At 43.5% G+C, this 17885-nt stretch overlaps 2 protein-coding genes across 2 annotated transcripts; one reads left to right on the top strand and one right to left on the bottom strand.

Annotated features, from left to right (window-relative positions):
• Positions 1 to 286: 286 nt before the first annotated feature.
• On the top strand, positions 287 to 12662 carry plaa (phospholipase A2-activating protein). The gene is made up of 14 exons (XM_083788405.1): positions 287 to 519; positions 1401 to 1594; positions 1771 to 1871; positions 1961 to 2081; positions 3431 to 3598; positions 6213 to 6348; positions 7008 to 7177; positions 7566 to 7717; positions 7900 to 8119; positions 8821 to 8886; positions 9358 to 9429; positions 10155 to 10262; positions 11158 to 11325; positions 11868 to 12662. Exons 1-14 carry the CDS (start codon positions 371 to 373, stop codon positions 12434 to 12436), a joined length of 2394 nt encoding a protein of 797 aa, XP_083644531.1. The 5' UTR covers positions 287 to 370; the 3' UTR covers positions 12437 to 12662.
• Positions 12663 to 12742: 80 nt separating this feature from the next.
• Positions 12743 to 16052, bottom strand: LOC310875405 (carnitine O-acetyltransferase-like). The gene has a single exon (XM_083788625.1). It carries the CDS (start codon positions 15998 to 16000, stop codon positions 14093 to 14095), a length of 1908 nt encoding a protein of 635 aa, XP_083644751.1. The 5' UTR covers positions 16001 to 16052; the 3' UTR covers positions 12743 to 14092.
• Positions 16053 to 17885: the final 1833 nt, after the last annotated feature.

A 17885-nucleotide genomic window follows, 5' to 3' on the forward strand; every position in this document is an offset into this window, starting at 1 on the left:
TGGAGTCTCCTCTCTGACACTTGCTCAGTGCTGACCATAGGGTGCTGACACCTACTGGTGAAATCAAGGAAACACGAGGAGCTCTTCAAAAATAATGCTTCGTTATCTGCATGTCACTGTCATTAAAACTGTTAAATAACTTAATTGGGGTTAAATAAATTAACATTTAATCACCTTTAAATGAGAGGAAACGATGATTTACTTTAAATATATATAATATCATTATTATGTATAGCTGCTACGTCATTCAACTTCCGCTAACATTAGCTACCCGGTTTTATTTAGGTTGAGAGAGAGGAGAGTCACGCCACACAACTCCGACAACAACAACGCTGCTGTTGGTGGTAATAACGTAATAATAGTGATAATAATGGCGTCGCCTAACTCGTTCAAGCTGCGCTGTTCTGTCCCGGGACATGAGATGGACGTCAGGGGGGTCACGGCAGCGCTCTTTCCAGAAGGAGCTTTTGTTTCTGTCTCCAGAGACCGGACCGGAAGGCTCTGGGTACCCAACTCAAGGTAGCTTAAAAGTAGCATTAGCTGGCTAGGCTAACTGACACAGTGACACTGCTAACAGGCAGTAGCAAGAAGCTAAATGATCACATTTGTGTTGTTTGTTGTGTAATTTTTGCGTGTGAATGCTGTAGCTAAGAGGGCGTGTGTACGCAAACGATCACTGATAACCATTTAGAGATGTATTAAAGCATCGTACAGCAGCTGGTTGGTTAAGTTGCTAGCTAGGCTGTTTACACAAAATGAGCTTTGTCATTCATTCATTTTACTAACAGTTAACCTGCCAAACGCCGCCCCCATGCATACAGTAGTCGTTCAATAACTCTGAGAGTGTATAAAAGTCACCAAAACAAGGTCTTGTACACACTTATAAGTGGCTAAACCAGGCAAACACATAATAGCATGGTTTAATGTAGCCCTGAAACATGACTGTCATAGAGCGTCATGTGAACCATGGCTAGGTTTAATGTAGTAGTTTTACTACATACAATGACATCCATAGGAACATGTGCTGTGGGATATAAATATATCAATTTACAATTTAGGCATTTGGCAGACGCACTTAATCCAGACATTAAGCAAGAACAAAAAGCATGGCAATACATCAAAGTAGTTATCATGAATCATACCTAAGATAAGAATGTAACAGTGGAATATCTTTATAATGAAACTATACATGTATACTTTTTAGTGCTATGTCTACATAAAATGCTATATAAGTTACATAAATTGGCCTTTGCATACACCTGTAAGGGCGTCTGGGGTCAGAAATACAGTCCTGGATGACAGTGCTATGTGAAATTCGTTACACTAAAGGGTGACGTTACCGATGGGACTAGGATTAATACTGATCAATGGATTTGTCATGATTCCTTTCATCCCTACAGCCCAGAAACAGGCTTCACAGAGATGCACTGCATGGGCGGCCATTCGAATTATGTGTCCTGTGTATGTTTCATCGCACCGAGTGAGACGTATCCCAGAGGGCTTATTGCCACAGGTGGACACGACCACAATATTTGTGTTTTCTCACTGGACAGACCGCAACCGCTGTTCACGCTCAAGGGCCACAAAAACACAGGTAAAGTGTGGTTTTCGACACCGAACTGCACCGGGCCACCTTATATTCCATACTTTTTCTTTTTCACTCAACATGTTGAACTTCACCTCTCTCACACCTTACGATGTACGTATTCTGCATTATTTGTCATCAGCATTGACAGGATTTAATGTGAACAATCACTGTCCTATCCACAGTTTGCACGCTATCCTCTGGGAAGTTTGGGACACTACTAAGTGGCTCTTGGGACACAACGGCTAAAGTCTGGCTCAATGAGAAGTGTATGATGACGTTGCAGGTATAGCCACCACTGCAATTGTTCACATTTCAGTGACCTGTCTCCTTGACAAGAGTGTGATGCTAATGCTGTGATTTTAACCTCGCCAGGGCCATGAGGCAGCAGTATGGGCAGTGGTCATTCTACCTGAACAAGGCCTTATGCTGACTGGATCGGCAGATAAGACCATCAAGCTTTGGAAAGCCGGCCGCTGTGAGAAGACCTATACAGGTGAGGGGCGGTATTATTGGTTATGGTTGAATCAACAACTACTCAGCTTTTTGTTTATTATCATGCTGTTTGAAGGACATGAGATTGATTTATATTCAAGTTTGAGTATGCTTCTATCAGACTGATACAAGTAGAAATACACAGACAACACAATACAACATAATTTCAATAATTTGCTTATTGAATTATTCTACTTCTGCAAATAATCACACTAAATTATGAGTTATATGTAATGATATGCAATTGGATGAAGCAATCTAATCAAGGAATGAAAAGCGATCAGATAAGAGTTTATCTGTGAATGAATGGATGAGGTCAGTGCAATAAACCATTGATGAATACAGTTGTACGATAAATGGTAAATGGTGCATTTATATAGCGCCTTTATCCAAGGCGCTTTACATAGATTGCGCATTACATTCACCCATTCACACACACATCCTCACACCGATTGCGGCGGAAGCCATGCAAGGTACCAACCAGCACATCGGGAGGAATTTGGGGTTCAGTGTCTTGCCCAAGGACACTTCGACATGTAGACAGGAGGAGCCGGGATTCTAACCGCCGACCCATGGATCATTGGACGACCTGCTCTACCTCCTGAGCCACAGCCGCCCCATAATACGATACTACCAGTTAGAGTTGTTCCGATACCACCCTCAAGTACTCGGAACCGGCCCCGATACTTTGTACCAAAACATCTAATTGACACTAGGCTGAACGAATGCAACGGGAACAAGTCTGACCCAATACTGCAGCAAATTGCCAGAAACAGCCGATCTAAATCTCATAAATGACAAACTGACAAGTGTAGGCATGACAATGAAATTAAATTGGAGAAAAAGGGGGTAAAATAAGTGGTTACTCAACAAAAATAAAAAGTAGTTGTATCTGTACTCTGTATCGGCGAGTACTAAATATTAAGTACTTGTACTTGGTCTGAACAAAATGGTACCGGGACAACTCTACTACCAGTATCGGTATCGGCCCCGATACCCTTCACATGTACTCGTACTCTGTATCGGTAAAGACCCGATACTCTGACCCGGTACCAAAACATTCAATTGATTGCTGTGGGGCGACCAAAACGGCACTTTCTTTTGAAAGTACTGTTATAAATATTTAGAATCAATGTGTAGCCTAAGCCTATTGATGATTGTATATGACAACATAAAATACATCAAATTTTAAGTGAGTAGGCTATACGCTATATGGTAAATATTGACGGCTTATATGTGATGAAATAACAAGCGAAATGTAATCTTATCAGAGCTGGTTAATTATTTAATGTTTGACGCTTGAGCAGCAAAGCCATGACTACAGAAAAACTCTTTGTTCCTTCTTTTTAGGCCATGAAGGGTATGTAAGGGGCCTAGCGGTGATCAGCGACGAAGAGTTCTTCTCTTGCGGCAGTGATGCCAGTATAAGGAGGTGGCTCATAACGGGAGAATGCGTACAGGTCTATTACGGCCATACCAACTTCATCTACAGTATGGCTATCTTCCCCAACGGCCACGGTGAGTTCCTGAGAACTAAGGTATAAGGAGAGTTAAGAATGTTGAATCCACAACTTTTAACGCGCAACAGGGAAATGGAAACAATTCCAAAAATAATACTACACTTGTTTCCAGGCCATATGCTCTTTCATGTGAATACAGTCATTAACATTTAGGCCTCTATCAGACAGGATGCATTTTGAACTTATAACAAACCGTAACAAAATCAAGGCCTGTGTATGCAATAGAATAGACCATATTCACATAGTGGCCATGTTGGCATTTTGCATTGAAAAAGCAGGGTGATGTATTATTATAAAAAACTATTATATATATATATATATATATATATATATATATATATATATATTTATTTATTTATTTATTTTTCATGGAGTACGAGGCCTGGCCCTACTCATAAGCATACATTTTAGGCCCTACCTTACCCCAAAACGTCGGGTCGGGTTGGGCCTGGTCGGGTTTGAGAACTCCTCAAGTCAAAACTTCACCCAATTGCTTGGATTGGGTGAGGCGTGTGGAGGCAGAACTTGTGTTGTTTAACTTGATGACCTATTTCATCCACCTCATCTTTAAAACTTTGATTGTACACTCATGATGGGATGTTGAGTGAACCAAAACAAGCGCATCCTCTAAAACATCAGGCTTGGGAAAACTAGGATCCGCTTACAAACGAGCATAGTTTGACGGGCATAGCAACAATAACTAAGGTGGGTGGGGCTTTTGCGAAAAGGCCAACTGATGAGACATAAGACGCTGCAGGAGTTACTGTTGTCTGTCTTAGTTTTATTAACATCCACTACTGGGGGAAAAACAGAGTAGCAATAGATCTTCTACTTAACCTAATCGTCCACCATCACAACTAAAGACTTAAACATGGGCCAGTTAACATATCTGGTAGGATGCACAGTGTTTTACCCAATAAAACTAAATTTTTCCATTTGAAAACTGAGTTTTTCTTGTGTCTAGGATGCAAGGTGAGCAAGCTCGTCTCAAGAAAGACTTGCTTCTTGCAGTATACGTTTATGGGCTTGCATTGTATAAACCTGATCACTCAAGCTGCCTGTGTTTCCTCACCCATTATAAAGACATGCAATGTAGTTAAATGCATAAATTGTCTATTTTATTCAATAAGCCCAGGAAGTTCAAGGCCATCTTCAGTGCTATAGCGAAGTCGGATCACAAATCTCTGCACACAATCTCATGGCTGGCAGATCTCCATTTTAAAAACGGATTTCCGTCAAAAGTGAATTATTTGTTATGTGACTTTTTTATACCACAATGTAATGGTTGTGATCTGGTTAATGGGGAACTGTCTCTTTCAGGACAGTTCTAATAATAATAATAATAATAATAAATAATAAAACTTTATTTGTATAGCACCTTTCATGACATGAAATGCAGCTCAAAGTGCTTTACAGAACAATGGAGAATAAAAAAGAAAAGCAAGGCAACGACATTAAAAAACAAGCAGTAATGCAATACAGTGAGGACATGAATAACAAAAAATAAAAGATCAATTAAAAGCAATGTTGTAGAAGTGGGTCTTGACTGAGCTGTGCTTTAAAAATGTCTACAGAGGCTGCCTGACGAAGGTACAGTGGGAGCTTGTTCCATGCTGACGGCCCGTAGAAGCAAAAAGCTGCTTCCCCGTATTTTTTAGTTGCCATTTTTTTAGGCAAAGCGAGCAGGCCAGCAGTGGAAGACCTTAGGGGGCGGTTTGGGACATATTTAGGCAGGCAGTCATGTAGGTAGGAAGGTGCGAGACCATTGAGAGCTTTATACACAAGTAAAATAATTTTAAAATCAATCCTAAAAACAACCGGAAGCCAGTGCAGTGAAGCCAAAACTGGAGTAATATGTTCTCTCATCTTAGTTCTAGTTAAAACTCTAATTTTAATAGCAACTAATAGCAATGTAGGCTCCCAAGAAACGGCTGTGACTGAGCTTGAGATAAGATGCAACTAATTCACTATAACCTCTGTAAATTGAGCTCTTAATTTAGACCAGAGGGCTCAAGCATGCTAAGAGTGTGGACCCAGTATGCTTCTATGCACAGTAGGTTTTTCACCTCAAGGGAATTGGAACTTTTTCCAATAACCCAGAATTTCAAAGATGCTGGGGAGCCATGGTTGGCCTGAATGTAGTGAATAGTGTTATATAGTGTTATATTCAGATTTTCAGTGGTTGTTTGAAGTTGACAACATAGGCCAGACAACCTGGGGCATTTTGAAGGGAGAAATGTCTGTCATTTGTTTACAAGTACACATAGTTTACAAGTACAGCATTAGTTGTCATGCTAATCACAACACTATTTACATGCTTTGGGTATGTATTTTTGCATTGTGCAAAGTAATTTATAAATATAGAATTGTGAAAAATAAGCTTGGAAAGAAATGTATTCTGGGGACCACCCAATGTACACCTGGCCCTTGGTCCAGGGTGCATATCTGTAGAGCGCAAAAATACAAGGTACCTTGGCCTGCAACCCTGCAATACAGAAACTGCTCAAATACATCCTGTCTGGTTCGGGCCTAAGCTTTTGACACCGTAATGGACTGCTGCTCTGACTTTCTTGACTGACTAACTGTAGACTGCCTCACTTTGCCCATCACAGACTTTGTGAGCACAGGAGAGGACAGAACAGTGAGGATATGGAGGAATGGGGAATGCTCCCAGACCATTCGCCTTCCAGCTCAGTCGGTGTGGTGTTGCTGTATCCTGCCCAATGGTGACATAGCCGTTGGTGCCAGGTAATGGATCCCCAGTCAGTGTGTGGTATACATTAAATATTTGGTCACGGCACCTTTGCTGGTAATCCAGTCCGGCAGTGTGTCGCAAGTTCAAGTCCGACGGCCTTTACTGCCCGTCTCCCTCCCCCTGTCTCTCTCCCCATTTGGTGTCACCCTACTGTATACCTATCCCTCTATAAAAAATAAAAATAATAGGCAAAAGCCACAAAAAAAAAATATATATATATATATATATATATACCGGTAATATAATATATAGGCTTGTGATCACCCCATAGCCATGATTTGATTGGCTGAGGAAGAAAGAAAAGTGAAGACGCCAAAAGTGATTGGCCGGAGTGTGATTTAATTTAATTTAATTTAATTTTATAATAATAATAGGGATCCCCGTATGTTTTTTACATATTTTACACCCATGAAAGCACACAATAAATTATATGCTGTTACTGTCACATTTTGGTTGGATGAGAGAGAAAGATTGACCTTAAGTTTCACTATTAACACTATTTACTACTTATCTATTGGGCAGAATAGATTTCTTCCCACTGTTCCTCTTCTTCCTAACCAACGGTTCTTCTGTTTGATGGTGTAGGCTGAATAAAGACAAATGGAGTATAGCTGTCCTGCTCCTAACCTTGGTGCTCCTCCTCTCTCCACAGTGACGGCATCATCCGTGTGTTTACAGAGGTTGAGGACCGCATGGCCAGTCCACAGGACCTACAAGCCTTCGAGGATGAGCTCGCCAAAACCACCATAGACCCAAAGACGGGTGACTTAGGAGACATCAAAGTGGAAGATCTGCCTGGCAGGGAACACCTTGATGAGCCAGGTAATGAAAGAACATTACCGGTAATCAATGTGCTTTAATATTGCTCCCCAATTCAAGATTTTGCTATCATGATGATAGCCTGATGAAGGCCGCATAGGCCGAAACGTTGCTATGTTTCCTATTGAAGCTTTTTCACTGCATTTGAAGACGGTGTGTGGGTGGGTGGTCTTTTTTCTGCTATTATCTAGCAAAAATAATCAGGATTATGACATGGCAAATATTCATAGAATGCCAAATGTGCATATTTGTTCAAAAATTATTTCCTCATAAAATAACATTCATTAGGAATGTCTCCCTGTATCTGTGAGTCTGTGACCGGCCTATTTACTCTATTTAAAAAATATATACTGGCATCGCTATGGCATGCTCACTGTAACATTTCTCTCAGGAAATCGTGATGGCCAGACACGTCTGATTAAAGACGGAGAGAAGGTGGAGGCATACCAGTGGAGCGCCAGTGACAGTCGCTGGGTGAAGATCGGAGACGTGGTCGGAGGCTCCAACCAGCAGACGTCAAAGAGTGTGATGTATGAGGGGAAGGTATGGCCGTCGTCTAATTTCTAATAAATAATTAGTTTCTACTAACAATGCTTGCAATCAATAGCAATTATTTCTTTAACATTACAGTTACAAGTCACCCAGATGGTGCGGTGTTGTAGGGCAGAGTCTAATTCTGTTATTTAATCTGGCTTTCCGATCTTTGAACCTTGATCTCTCCGTAGGAGTACGACTTTGTCTTCACCATTGAAGTGAACGAGGGAGGGCCCTCCATGAAGCTCCCTTACAATGTGGCAGAGGATCCCTGGCTGACGGCACATAACTTCCTGCAGAAGAACGACCTCAGTCCATCGTTCCTGGACCAAGTGGCCAACTTCATCATAGAGAACACTAAAGGGCATGTGCTGGAACCTGCACAGCCTGGCATCGCTGACCCATTCACTGGTAAAGCCGTCTAACAAAGTGACAGTGGCTACTCTGAGACATGAAGCAGTATCGACTTTATTGTTACGTCACAGGTTTACAGGTGTAAAACAGTGGGTAAAATTAGTTTTTGTGCACTTTTGTGCAAGCTCTAGTCGTTTGTCTATTTTATAGCTTAAAATTGGACAGAGGCCACACTATTCTCAGACTCTGTTGCTTTTTCTTTGAGACGAACAGTCACATTACGTCGATGGGGAGAAACCATAGAGCACGCACAGAAGATAAATCAGGCATATGCAATGTTTACACTCTTCCACCGCCGGTGGCTCAGGGGTAGAGTGCCTGGATGGTAACCGTAAGGTTGCCAGTTCGAACCCGGGCTCCCCCAGAGTTACTGTCGAAGTGTCCTTGAGCAAGACACTGAACCCCTAATTGCTCCCGATGTGCTAGTTGGTGCCTTGCATGGTTTCCGCTGCCATCGGTGTATGAATGGGTGAATGTAATGCACAATCTCTGTAAAGCGCCTTGGATAAAGGCGCTATATAAATGCACCATTTACCATTTTCCAGAAATGAGGACGTCGGGCTCAAACACAACACTATCAAATAATTAAATTCAACATTTTATCATAAAAGTTGTTAACATAAATGCCATATTTTATTTACCATCATATCTGTTGTGCATAGTATACCCACCCCAGTTTTGTTCTCTTTAATTGACAGGCTCCGGTCGCTATATCCCTGGCGCATCGGACAACAGGCAGGGTGGGATAAATGATCCCTTCACAGGTAGCCGTGTTCAACTAGAGAATTCTAATGATGTATTCTGCATTAATCTCTGATACTAATTAACCCATTTTGGGGTGGGATCCCCTTTTGGTGTTTTAAGCATTTTGTTATACTTTAGCTGTTGAAAAATAGCCGATCTACAAGCTCATAGCGCGGCACTTTACAAGCTTGTAGGTCTGCTTTTTTTGAAAAGAATAAATGTTTGAATATATTCTTTCAGAGCGAACATTTTTAACTCAAATCCTTGCTTCCGGGGGGGTCCCTGGAACCACATATTTTCAGATGGGGGTCGGCGGCCAATTATATATATTTTTGGGGGTCCTTGACATGAACATTTTTCAGAACGAATGACATAGAAACATAGGGGTTTTCAGAAAACTGTCAAGATTTAGAAGGCATTTGTAGAATCGTCCTCAGGTCTAAATGTTAAAACGAAACAAACAGTGCTAAAATTGCTTTTGTTTTTCCCAGGCTCTGGTCGGTACATCCCAGGGTCAGGCACAGTAGCAGGTATTACTGGAGGCGTGGCGGATCCATTTACAGGTGAGCTTTTAGTTGTGCCAGTGGTGGAAAGTAACTAAGTACATTTACTTGAGTATTGTTTCCGATTTTCTATACTTTTACCTCTACTCCACTACATCTCAGAGGTAATTCTTGTACATTTACTCTACTACAATTATTTGAAAACTTTAGTTACTTTGTATATTTTGATTATTATTACGAAACCACTTCAGACTATATACTTTGGGAAAAATGTCAAACTTTCCTTTTGCTTTAAGTATCATGTGATAGGGGGTTTTCATGATTCTGAATCCCTTCCAAGCATTAGTTTTGCACAAAATACAATCCTTGGGGTAAAACCAGCCATAGCCACTTGCCCAAAATGTGCTGACCTTATCACATTTCTGCTGACCTCATCACATTTGTCATGACCATTTTTAGCTGTTTTTTGTGCAAAACTAATGCTTGTAATGGATTCAGAATCATGAAAACCCCCAAGTCTGACATGTTACATGCTACTTAAAGCATAAGGAAAGTTTGACAATTTTGACTGCCATAGGATGTTAATGAAAAATAAATTGCCCAATACTAACAGCCGGTCAGCAAGTGGATTCATGAATCTATGTGTATATAGACAATATTTTAGGCAAATAAAAAAATACTATATACCAAATTTCCCACTTTAAACAAAAGAAGCATGTCGGCTGCCGGACTAATACATTTTTTTTTAAAGATTCATGTACAAGGCTTTTTGTACCCCATTCCAGGTGGAGGTGCCTACCTCCCACCCGGTTCAAGACGGACCGCAACGAACATCTACTTTCCTAAGACCGATGGGTTGACCTTTGAACAAGCCAACCCTACACAGATCATTGGTGTGCATTTTCTTGTTCTTTGATCACATGATATTTATCTGCTTCTGTAATCTGTTGGCTTACCGTGGGCAAGGGCAAATACCCTTTTGATAATCTCTTTTGTGCTGCGCTGTGTGCGAACTGTGAAGAGGTCATTTCTCCAGAACTCTGCTCACCCCATTCAGAAAGTCTTAACCCATTCTGGGTGGGAACCCCTTTTGGTGTTTTAAGCATTGTGTTATACTTTGGCTATTGAAAAATAGCAGATCTACAAGCTCATAGTGCGGCACCGAGTGCCACGCTACGAGCTTGTAGGTCTGCTATTTTTTTTTATCTGGAGAATGTGGCGCAAATCTTTGAATATATATTCTTTCAAGAGCGAACGTTTCCGAGGGGCACGGTGGCACAGTTGGTAGTGCTGTCGCCTAGAAGGTCCTGGGTTCGATTCCCGCTCGGGGCGCTGTGGGTGCTGGCGGCGTGTTTCCTCCTCCGCGTCATCAGTGCCCATACCCGAAGGCGGGGTTGGCGAAAGGGCCTTTCTGTGTGGAGTTTGCATGTTCTCCCCGTGTCCCCTAGGGTAGGTACCCTCACAAAAACATGCAGTAATCCTGGTCTCTAAACTGCCTCCCCCTGGCCAGCCGGAGCGCCTGATGGAGGGGAAAGGAACTGGTTGGAATAACGTATTCCTTCCACGCGCTACGTCCAACCAGGGAAACTCCCCCCTGTCAGGTGTAAAGGAGCAACTTGGACACTCAATTACAATTACAGGACTTTTGGGAAATATTTAGCACCACTGATACAGAAACATAAGGTTTTTCAGAAAACTGTCAGAAGATTTAGAAGACATTTTTTTAATTTTGATGTCAGGCCTAAATGGGTTGTTCCATATATATTTTTTGTACCCTTCCCCACCCAGCCAAGCTGAAGGAGCTGAACAACGGAGCCCCGCAGGAGCACAAGCTGTCCGAGGAGCTGCTGGGTGGCCTGGAGATGCTGCTTGCATGCGTGTGTGGGCAGAGCTCTGAGCAGCTCCCTACCCTCCAGCAAATCAACCTGCTGTGGAAGGCTGCTCACTGGCCTGAAGGTATGTCTGTTAGCCCAATAAGACACACGCTACATGTAATATAGTGATGTTCCAAAAGAATCGTATGGCAGTACAGTGCTTTGAGAAAGGGGGGGAAGGGGAAAGAAAATGAGCGACATTTATTAGATTGGTTTAAACAGGATTATTATGCCCCAGGGAATTTGGGAGATTGAAATGCAAAAAATAACTTTGAGAAAATGACAGTTCCTTGGAGATATTTCAAAGGCTCAACATGTATATAAAAGTTCAGAGGCAAAGATCACTGGAGTTTCTATTTGCGATGCTGGGACACTTATTTATGGCACCTCCAAACCGCATGCACTGTGCAGCATATAAACTCCAGTGGTTTTGTTTTATTTGAATCTTGCATTACAAGACGCAAGAACAGAAAACACACAATTATACCCCTACAAATCTATATTAAAGCATGAGTTTTATTCAGTCGAAACTGGGATCAACCACAGACAAACTAAGGATCACAAAGACATTAGATAACATTTCACATCATCATTCTTTTGCCCTTTCCTCCTCTGGACTTTTAGACATTGTATTTCCGGTCCTGGATATTCTGAGGCTGGCGGTGCGGCACCCACAGATCAATGAGAGCCTGTGTGGTGAGGCAGAGGGCATCCAACTGTGCAACCACCTGCTGAGCTTGATGAGACCACAGGGCCGGCCCGCCAACCAGATGCTGGCGCTACGGACTCTGTGCAACTGCTTCAGTGGCAGGCATGGCCGGGCGCTCCTCATGTCGCAGCGCGAGACCGTGCTGACGCGTGCCGCTGACCTCGCCACTGTCTGCAACAAGAACATCCACATTGCCTTGGCCACTCTGCTGCTCAACTACGCAGGCTGCCTGCACAGCCAGCCTGACCTGGAGGCTAAGGCCCAGTGCTTATCTGTCGCCAGCACTGCCCTAGAGTCGGTGCACGATAAGGAGGCTGTGTTCAGATTACTGGTGGCCCTCGGAACCACTCTGGCCTCGGACCAGACGGCCCAAGACCTGGCCCGCTCCCTGGGCGTCAACTCCCAGATTTCCAAGTACACCTCAGTCTCAGACCCACCTAAGGTGGGCGAGTGCTGTCAGCTGGTGTTAAAAGAACTGCAGTGATGTGAATGACTTGTAGAAACAACACTTATTTGTTCCTGTTATTACTCCTGTTTTGATTAATCGTGTGGTGGGGATTTGACTGATTGCATGTTCTGCAATAAAAATTATGTACAAATTAAATATTTCCTAATGCATAGTCTGTTTTTATTCATGCTGCAGTTAAGCACTAATTTTCCTTAGATTAAGCACAAATGTTAATGGTGAAGATGACACTCAATAGGATCAGTGATACAATGTTTGGAGGCACTGTTAATATAATGCATGCCCAAGATAAATTAATTACAGATGAGTCATTTTATGCTGTCACAATGGTATTTTATTTCTCATGAAATGTAAATTTCTATAACATCTGTCTGTGTTTAAATTCAAATTAATTCTCAAGTAATTGTAATGAAATCCATCTTCAAAACATTTAAGATCAATTCCAAGTGCACTGGTAAATGCACACCAATGAGAAATTAATTATGGTTAAGTGTCAATATAAAGAGCAGAGTGTGTAGTTATGTACTGTATATGAAATGCCATTTTCTATATTCCTATATGATGTGTGTAAGTCTGATCTGATATCTTGTGTTGCAGTTAATCTTAATGGCTGAATACAACTATTTTAATTCATGCAAAATGACGAGATACTTCATTCTACCAAAATAACTATTTGACATCTTAAAGAACCCATTTTCACTCATCATTTGGTAACTGTTAGTCTCAAATGTTACTAAAATTGTCTTGGATACAAGTTCTTAGAAACATCAACATGTAAAACAGACTGCACTTTAATGATCTAAAGTGCTTCAAGAAATCTCATATCAAACAGAAGTGATTATGCAGTCATGGCTTTGACACTTAATAGACAATCTCACAGGATTTAAATCAGTGGTTCTCAATCATGTCTTACACTTTCTCTCATTGGGTTAACTTCACTATAATAGTGAATATAACCATTCTATAAACAGCTATAGTGTGGATTCTGTCTGAACACAAACTGAACACAATGCCATTGACAATGGATGGAACATTTACGTCATGTGTCTGAGCAAATTGGCATATGTATGTCGGTGGGAACCCTTGGCCAATAAGGGACCACCATTCTTGATAATGATGTATGATGATTAGAGAGCCCCTCACTTCACACAGGTGTGATTTTTATTCATTAGATATAAAATAGGGATTAAATGGTTACTTAAACTGTTACTCATTTTGCTGGCTGCCACTTTGATAAGCAAAGTTGTAAACAGGCTGGAATGCCAAGATGATTAAAAATGTTGCATTATATTGATTTCAAAATAATGCAACCTTTAATTCAGGCACAATGACATTGGCGAGTGATAAAACAACACAATCAATTGTATTTACTCATTTACAGTGGGTTATCACCTTACCAATACAAAAAAAATCAACATGAATCAAAACCAGAAAATTTCTAATGAAAACATTTGGACTTCAGAAAATACTGAGCTCATATCTACTGTGGTTCTACAGTCCTGAGTTAATATATAAAAGACAATCACCCATAGGTTGGGCTTTGCCAAGGCTTGTCATGTCCATAGTCCATGTCAGCTTGGCTTTGGCTGCCTAAGGACAAGTCATCTTGACCATTTTGCTCAACAAATTTCATCAAGTGACACAGGCATGCACAATGCTTAGCCTAGGCTGACATTACAATTTGGCTTTTGGCGTTTCCTCAAGCAGCTTCCTCATGTCCACCAGTGTATTCTCCAGGACCTTGGCCATATGCGCTGCGTTGGTCTCTTCACAGCTGTTGAAAGCAGACACTGCGATGTTGATGTGTTTAGCCATGGGATTGTAGCACACACCGTAACCATCAGGCACCCCAGGTCCAAAACACATCACACAGTCCGTCTTAGCTGGCACCTGGCTTGTGGAGAGATTGAAGTGCTGCGCCGCAGCATAAGCCGTGTCCATGAAGATCTCAGGGATGGAGGCCGAGTCCTCAATGGCTTGCAGCTTAAGGCCCAGGAGGTGTCTGTCTATAGCTTGGCCACGAATTGCTCTGTCGGTGTATGCCCTATGCGCCTTCACGGCTTGCTCCAATAAAGCCACCTTTTCTGTGTTATGCTTGGCGGGGTCATCGAAGGCCTTGACAAAGTTGGCAGAGTCGATCGAGGCCGAGCGGATCGTGTCTGTGCGGCCCCGTTTAAACATTCGCAATGAGGCACTTTCGTATGTGGAACAGCACCGCTGGTGCATCCTGTAGTAAGCCAACTGCAATGCAATCTGTATAAATGCATCAGGGCTCATCTTCTGGGCCTTTGGGACGTTTTTCCCAAACTGGTCAAACACCAACACTCTGACCTCCAGGTCATGAACCATTGTGTTCATGTGCTCCTTGGCCTTCTCGATGTCCCTCTTGATCTCAGGGGTGACATTGAAGCGTAGTTTCTTGGGCATGGGCAGGGGCGCCATGGGTGACCGCGCCATCCCAGACGTGTTCATGTATTCCACGATGTGGTCGATCAAAGCCACGATGGGCGGGCCCTCTGCGGGGGCGTGCTCATACATCAGACCGCACGTCCCGTCTTCTCCGATGATGAACTGCAGGGTTTTGTCGAACCAGCGGTTTCCACTGTTCCAGCGGCTGCCTCCGCCGTGCAGCATCTGGAGCGCGGCGCGGCTGCGGAACATCTCGTCTGACACGCGGGGCAAGGGCGCATCCAGGCAAACAGTGAATATGCTCTTCTGGATGGCCAGCACTGACTCTTTGTTAGTCTCGTCCCTGGTGAGGTTCACGTAAGCCTTGCCCCAGTCGTTGCGATGCTGGGAGGTGAGGATGCCCACCGGCTCCTTGTTTGTCTGCAGTGATGAATTCCAGATCTTTTCTAGCTGGACATACAGCTGATCCACTGTCAGCGGCGTGCGGTCGCTGTTGTACACGTCCAGCACGAAAAACTGGAAGTTATGCACCACAGTGATGTGTGTGGGCGGCCTGGGGTCCCTGGCATGGTTGACCACAGAGTCTCTCTTCAGGCCAGGGATGCGACAGGAGGACAGTATCTGGTAGTACTGGTGCATACACAGAGGACTTCCCCCAAGGTATTCCACTGGCAAAGTCTCAGCGTCAATCATAGTCTTGAAATCCAACACCCCAGCGATAAGTTTGGCCGCAAACCTCATCTGTCCCTGCCTGTCACTGAACTGCATCCGCGGGAGGACCACCCCGGGACTCGAGTGCACCACCACGGGCATCCGAAAGTCCAGATAGGCCGCCTGCAGCCACCAGTCCGACAGCCAGTTGTCGGTCCTCCGTGCCCTGCTCTCCAGGCCCTTCTGTAACCTTTCACCGACTCCGCCGGGGCTCTGGAACTCCGTCAGCAGGCCCTTTGTGCACTCCAGCTCCGCGCTTTCCAGAATGGGCTCCAGGGCGGCGAGGTAGCGGTCACAGGTCTGCTGCAAGGGCGGCACCGGCAGGCAGGGAAGGCCGTTCTGGTGCGTCAGGTAGCGGCCGGGGGCGGCGGCGGCCACTGTGCTCCGCACGGGCCGAAGGACCAGCCTGCTGCAACGGTTCGCCGTGCCCACCACCATGTTTCTGCCGAGAACCAGCAGCATTCTGACAAGTTTTACGTGACGCCCCTCAGACAGTCAAAAGCGGAACTGAACCCTGGACTTGTGTTTGTGTTATGTCCCCAAGACGGAAATCGCAAGACATGCCAACTCCGGTTTACTTCCTGTATTGCGTCTGCGTGACGTATGCCCCCCCCCCCCCCCCCCTTTAATACTCTATGGACGTATGGGGCACACGCCCACTTATGAGACCATTAGAGGATTTGTGTACCATTTCGATTTCGCCTCTATAGTGGCTGTGGCTCCGCCGCTCCGACTATCTTCATAAGTAATACAATATTTGGTTATTGACATGTCAATACAATATTTGGTTATACAATTGTATAACAGTTATACAACAATTGTATAATTGTTATACAATTGTATAACAATACAAATATTGTTATACATTTGGTTATTGTTTGGTTAATACAAAATAGTTGACCAAATTTAAGTGCCGTAGCGTAGCCTACAATGAATCACTTAAATCACATAAATATAATGAATAGTAAAGCATAAATATATAAAATAAACTATAACTGTTGGTCAAATGGCAATATAAAAATGTGTATCTTAATATGGGGCGCGTTCGGAAATACCACACCGGAGCACACTCGCCTATTAGTTTGCATTGCACAGTGGGCTCAGTGCGCTATTTCCGAACGCGCCCAACGTATTGTGGAAGACTTAAGCTAAATTCCAATACCCAAAATCTCGGACACTCGCTCACTCCCACTCGGTCACTCGGGGTCATTCCAGCGTGACCCGGAAATGGTTAACGTTCCGATTGTTAAAGCGCTCCATCGAGGAGGAGAGGAGAGTCGAGTGGAGGAGCCGAGTGAGCTCTCCGAGACCGCATAGAGCGAGTGTACATCAGGTGCAGGCTCGGTGGGGTATTTTGTCTCCTCGCAGCGGATTTCCGCATCACGTGTACATGTTTTTTTTCCTTCTCCAGTGACATAAGTCCGCCTCCTCCACATGTGGCACAGAAAACACTGATGAAACCCGATACTGTGCACCCCCCCCCCCCCCATCCACTAGCTGCCGTCCGGCTGACTGGCTGAAGTCGCCGACCCAACGGCCAACACACACATGCACGCACTGTTCAACTGTTTGTTGAAGAGACACATTTTCGCTGAATGAATAGAGCTTCAGAATGATAAAGTAGCCTATCTAGCCTATACTTATGTGAAAGTGAAAGGACCACAACAAGCCACGGGCTTTATTGCGTTGTGTGATATAAGCATAATAAAAGTAGGATATATAAATTAGGCTGGCTATATTGTGCGCACCTCAAAAGCTATAGTTAATTTATCTCTGTGCATGCCTGAATGCACAGACTGCTATGAATGACGGTGACAAAAATGACAATTTTATTTATTTATATGTGGACTGAACTGAATATGTAAGTCAGAGAGACTATACCTAATTCCTGTTATAGTGTCCGTTATTTGCAAAGACCGCGGAGGAGGACTGACTGTCGGAGGAGGGGGGGGGGGGTGATTTATACGTGTGCGCATCCTGGCGCTTATTCACTATTTCAGGAATAAATAGCCTTGCCTTGCACATGTTACCAATACATACACATTGGCCTCGGACCCTCGGTTACATGTACAAAATGATGAATTGTCTATTCTGCACTGTACGGCTCTGTTCGGACTTCGGAGTTCCAGTGATCCAGCTGTGTGACACCACTTTTTCTTTGGCAACGTATGTTTTCCCATGCCAATAAAGCCCTTTGAATTGAATTGAATTGATACACGTCATTAGTGATCGCGGATTGTGCCGTCGCTTTGAAATGACAGCGTAGTACATTCCGATTCCAGAGGAAAATTCGACCACCACTCTGTCCTCGCATTGAATCCTCTCCTCCTCCTCTCCTCCTCGCTGG

Source organism: Protomyctophum parallelum (genome assembly GCF_964188405.1).
Source record: "Protomyctophum parallelum genome assembly, chromosome: 18".
Lineage (NCBI taxonomy): Eukaryota > Metazoa > Chordata > Actinopteri > Myctophiformes > Myctophidae > Protomyctophum > Protomyctophum parallelum.

What these genes read in the sequence shown, in the direction of transcription:
- plaa (XM_083788405.1), top strand. Translation starts at nt 371, where the DNA reads ATGGCGTCGCCTAACTCGTTCAAGCTGCGCTGTTCTGTCCCGGGACAT. An exon ending in TATCTTCCCCAACGGCCACG is followed by an intron (nt 3,599 to 6,212) that starts GTGAGTTCCTGA and finishes TGCCCATCACAG; the next exon opens with ACTTTGTGAGCACAGGAGAG. An exon ending in CATCGCTGACCCATTCACTG is followed by an intron (nt 8,120 to 8,820) that starts GTAAAGCCGTCT and finishes TTTAATTGACAG; the next exon opens with GCTCCGGTCGCTATATCCCT.
- LOC310875405 (XM_083788625.1), bottom strand. Translation starts at nt 16,000, where the DNA reads ATGCTGCTGGTTCTCGGCAGAAACATGGTGGTGGGCACGGCGAACCGT.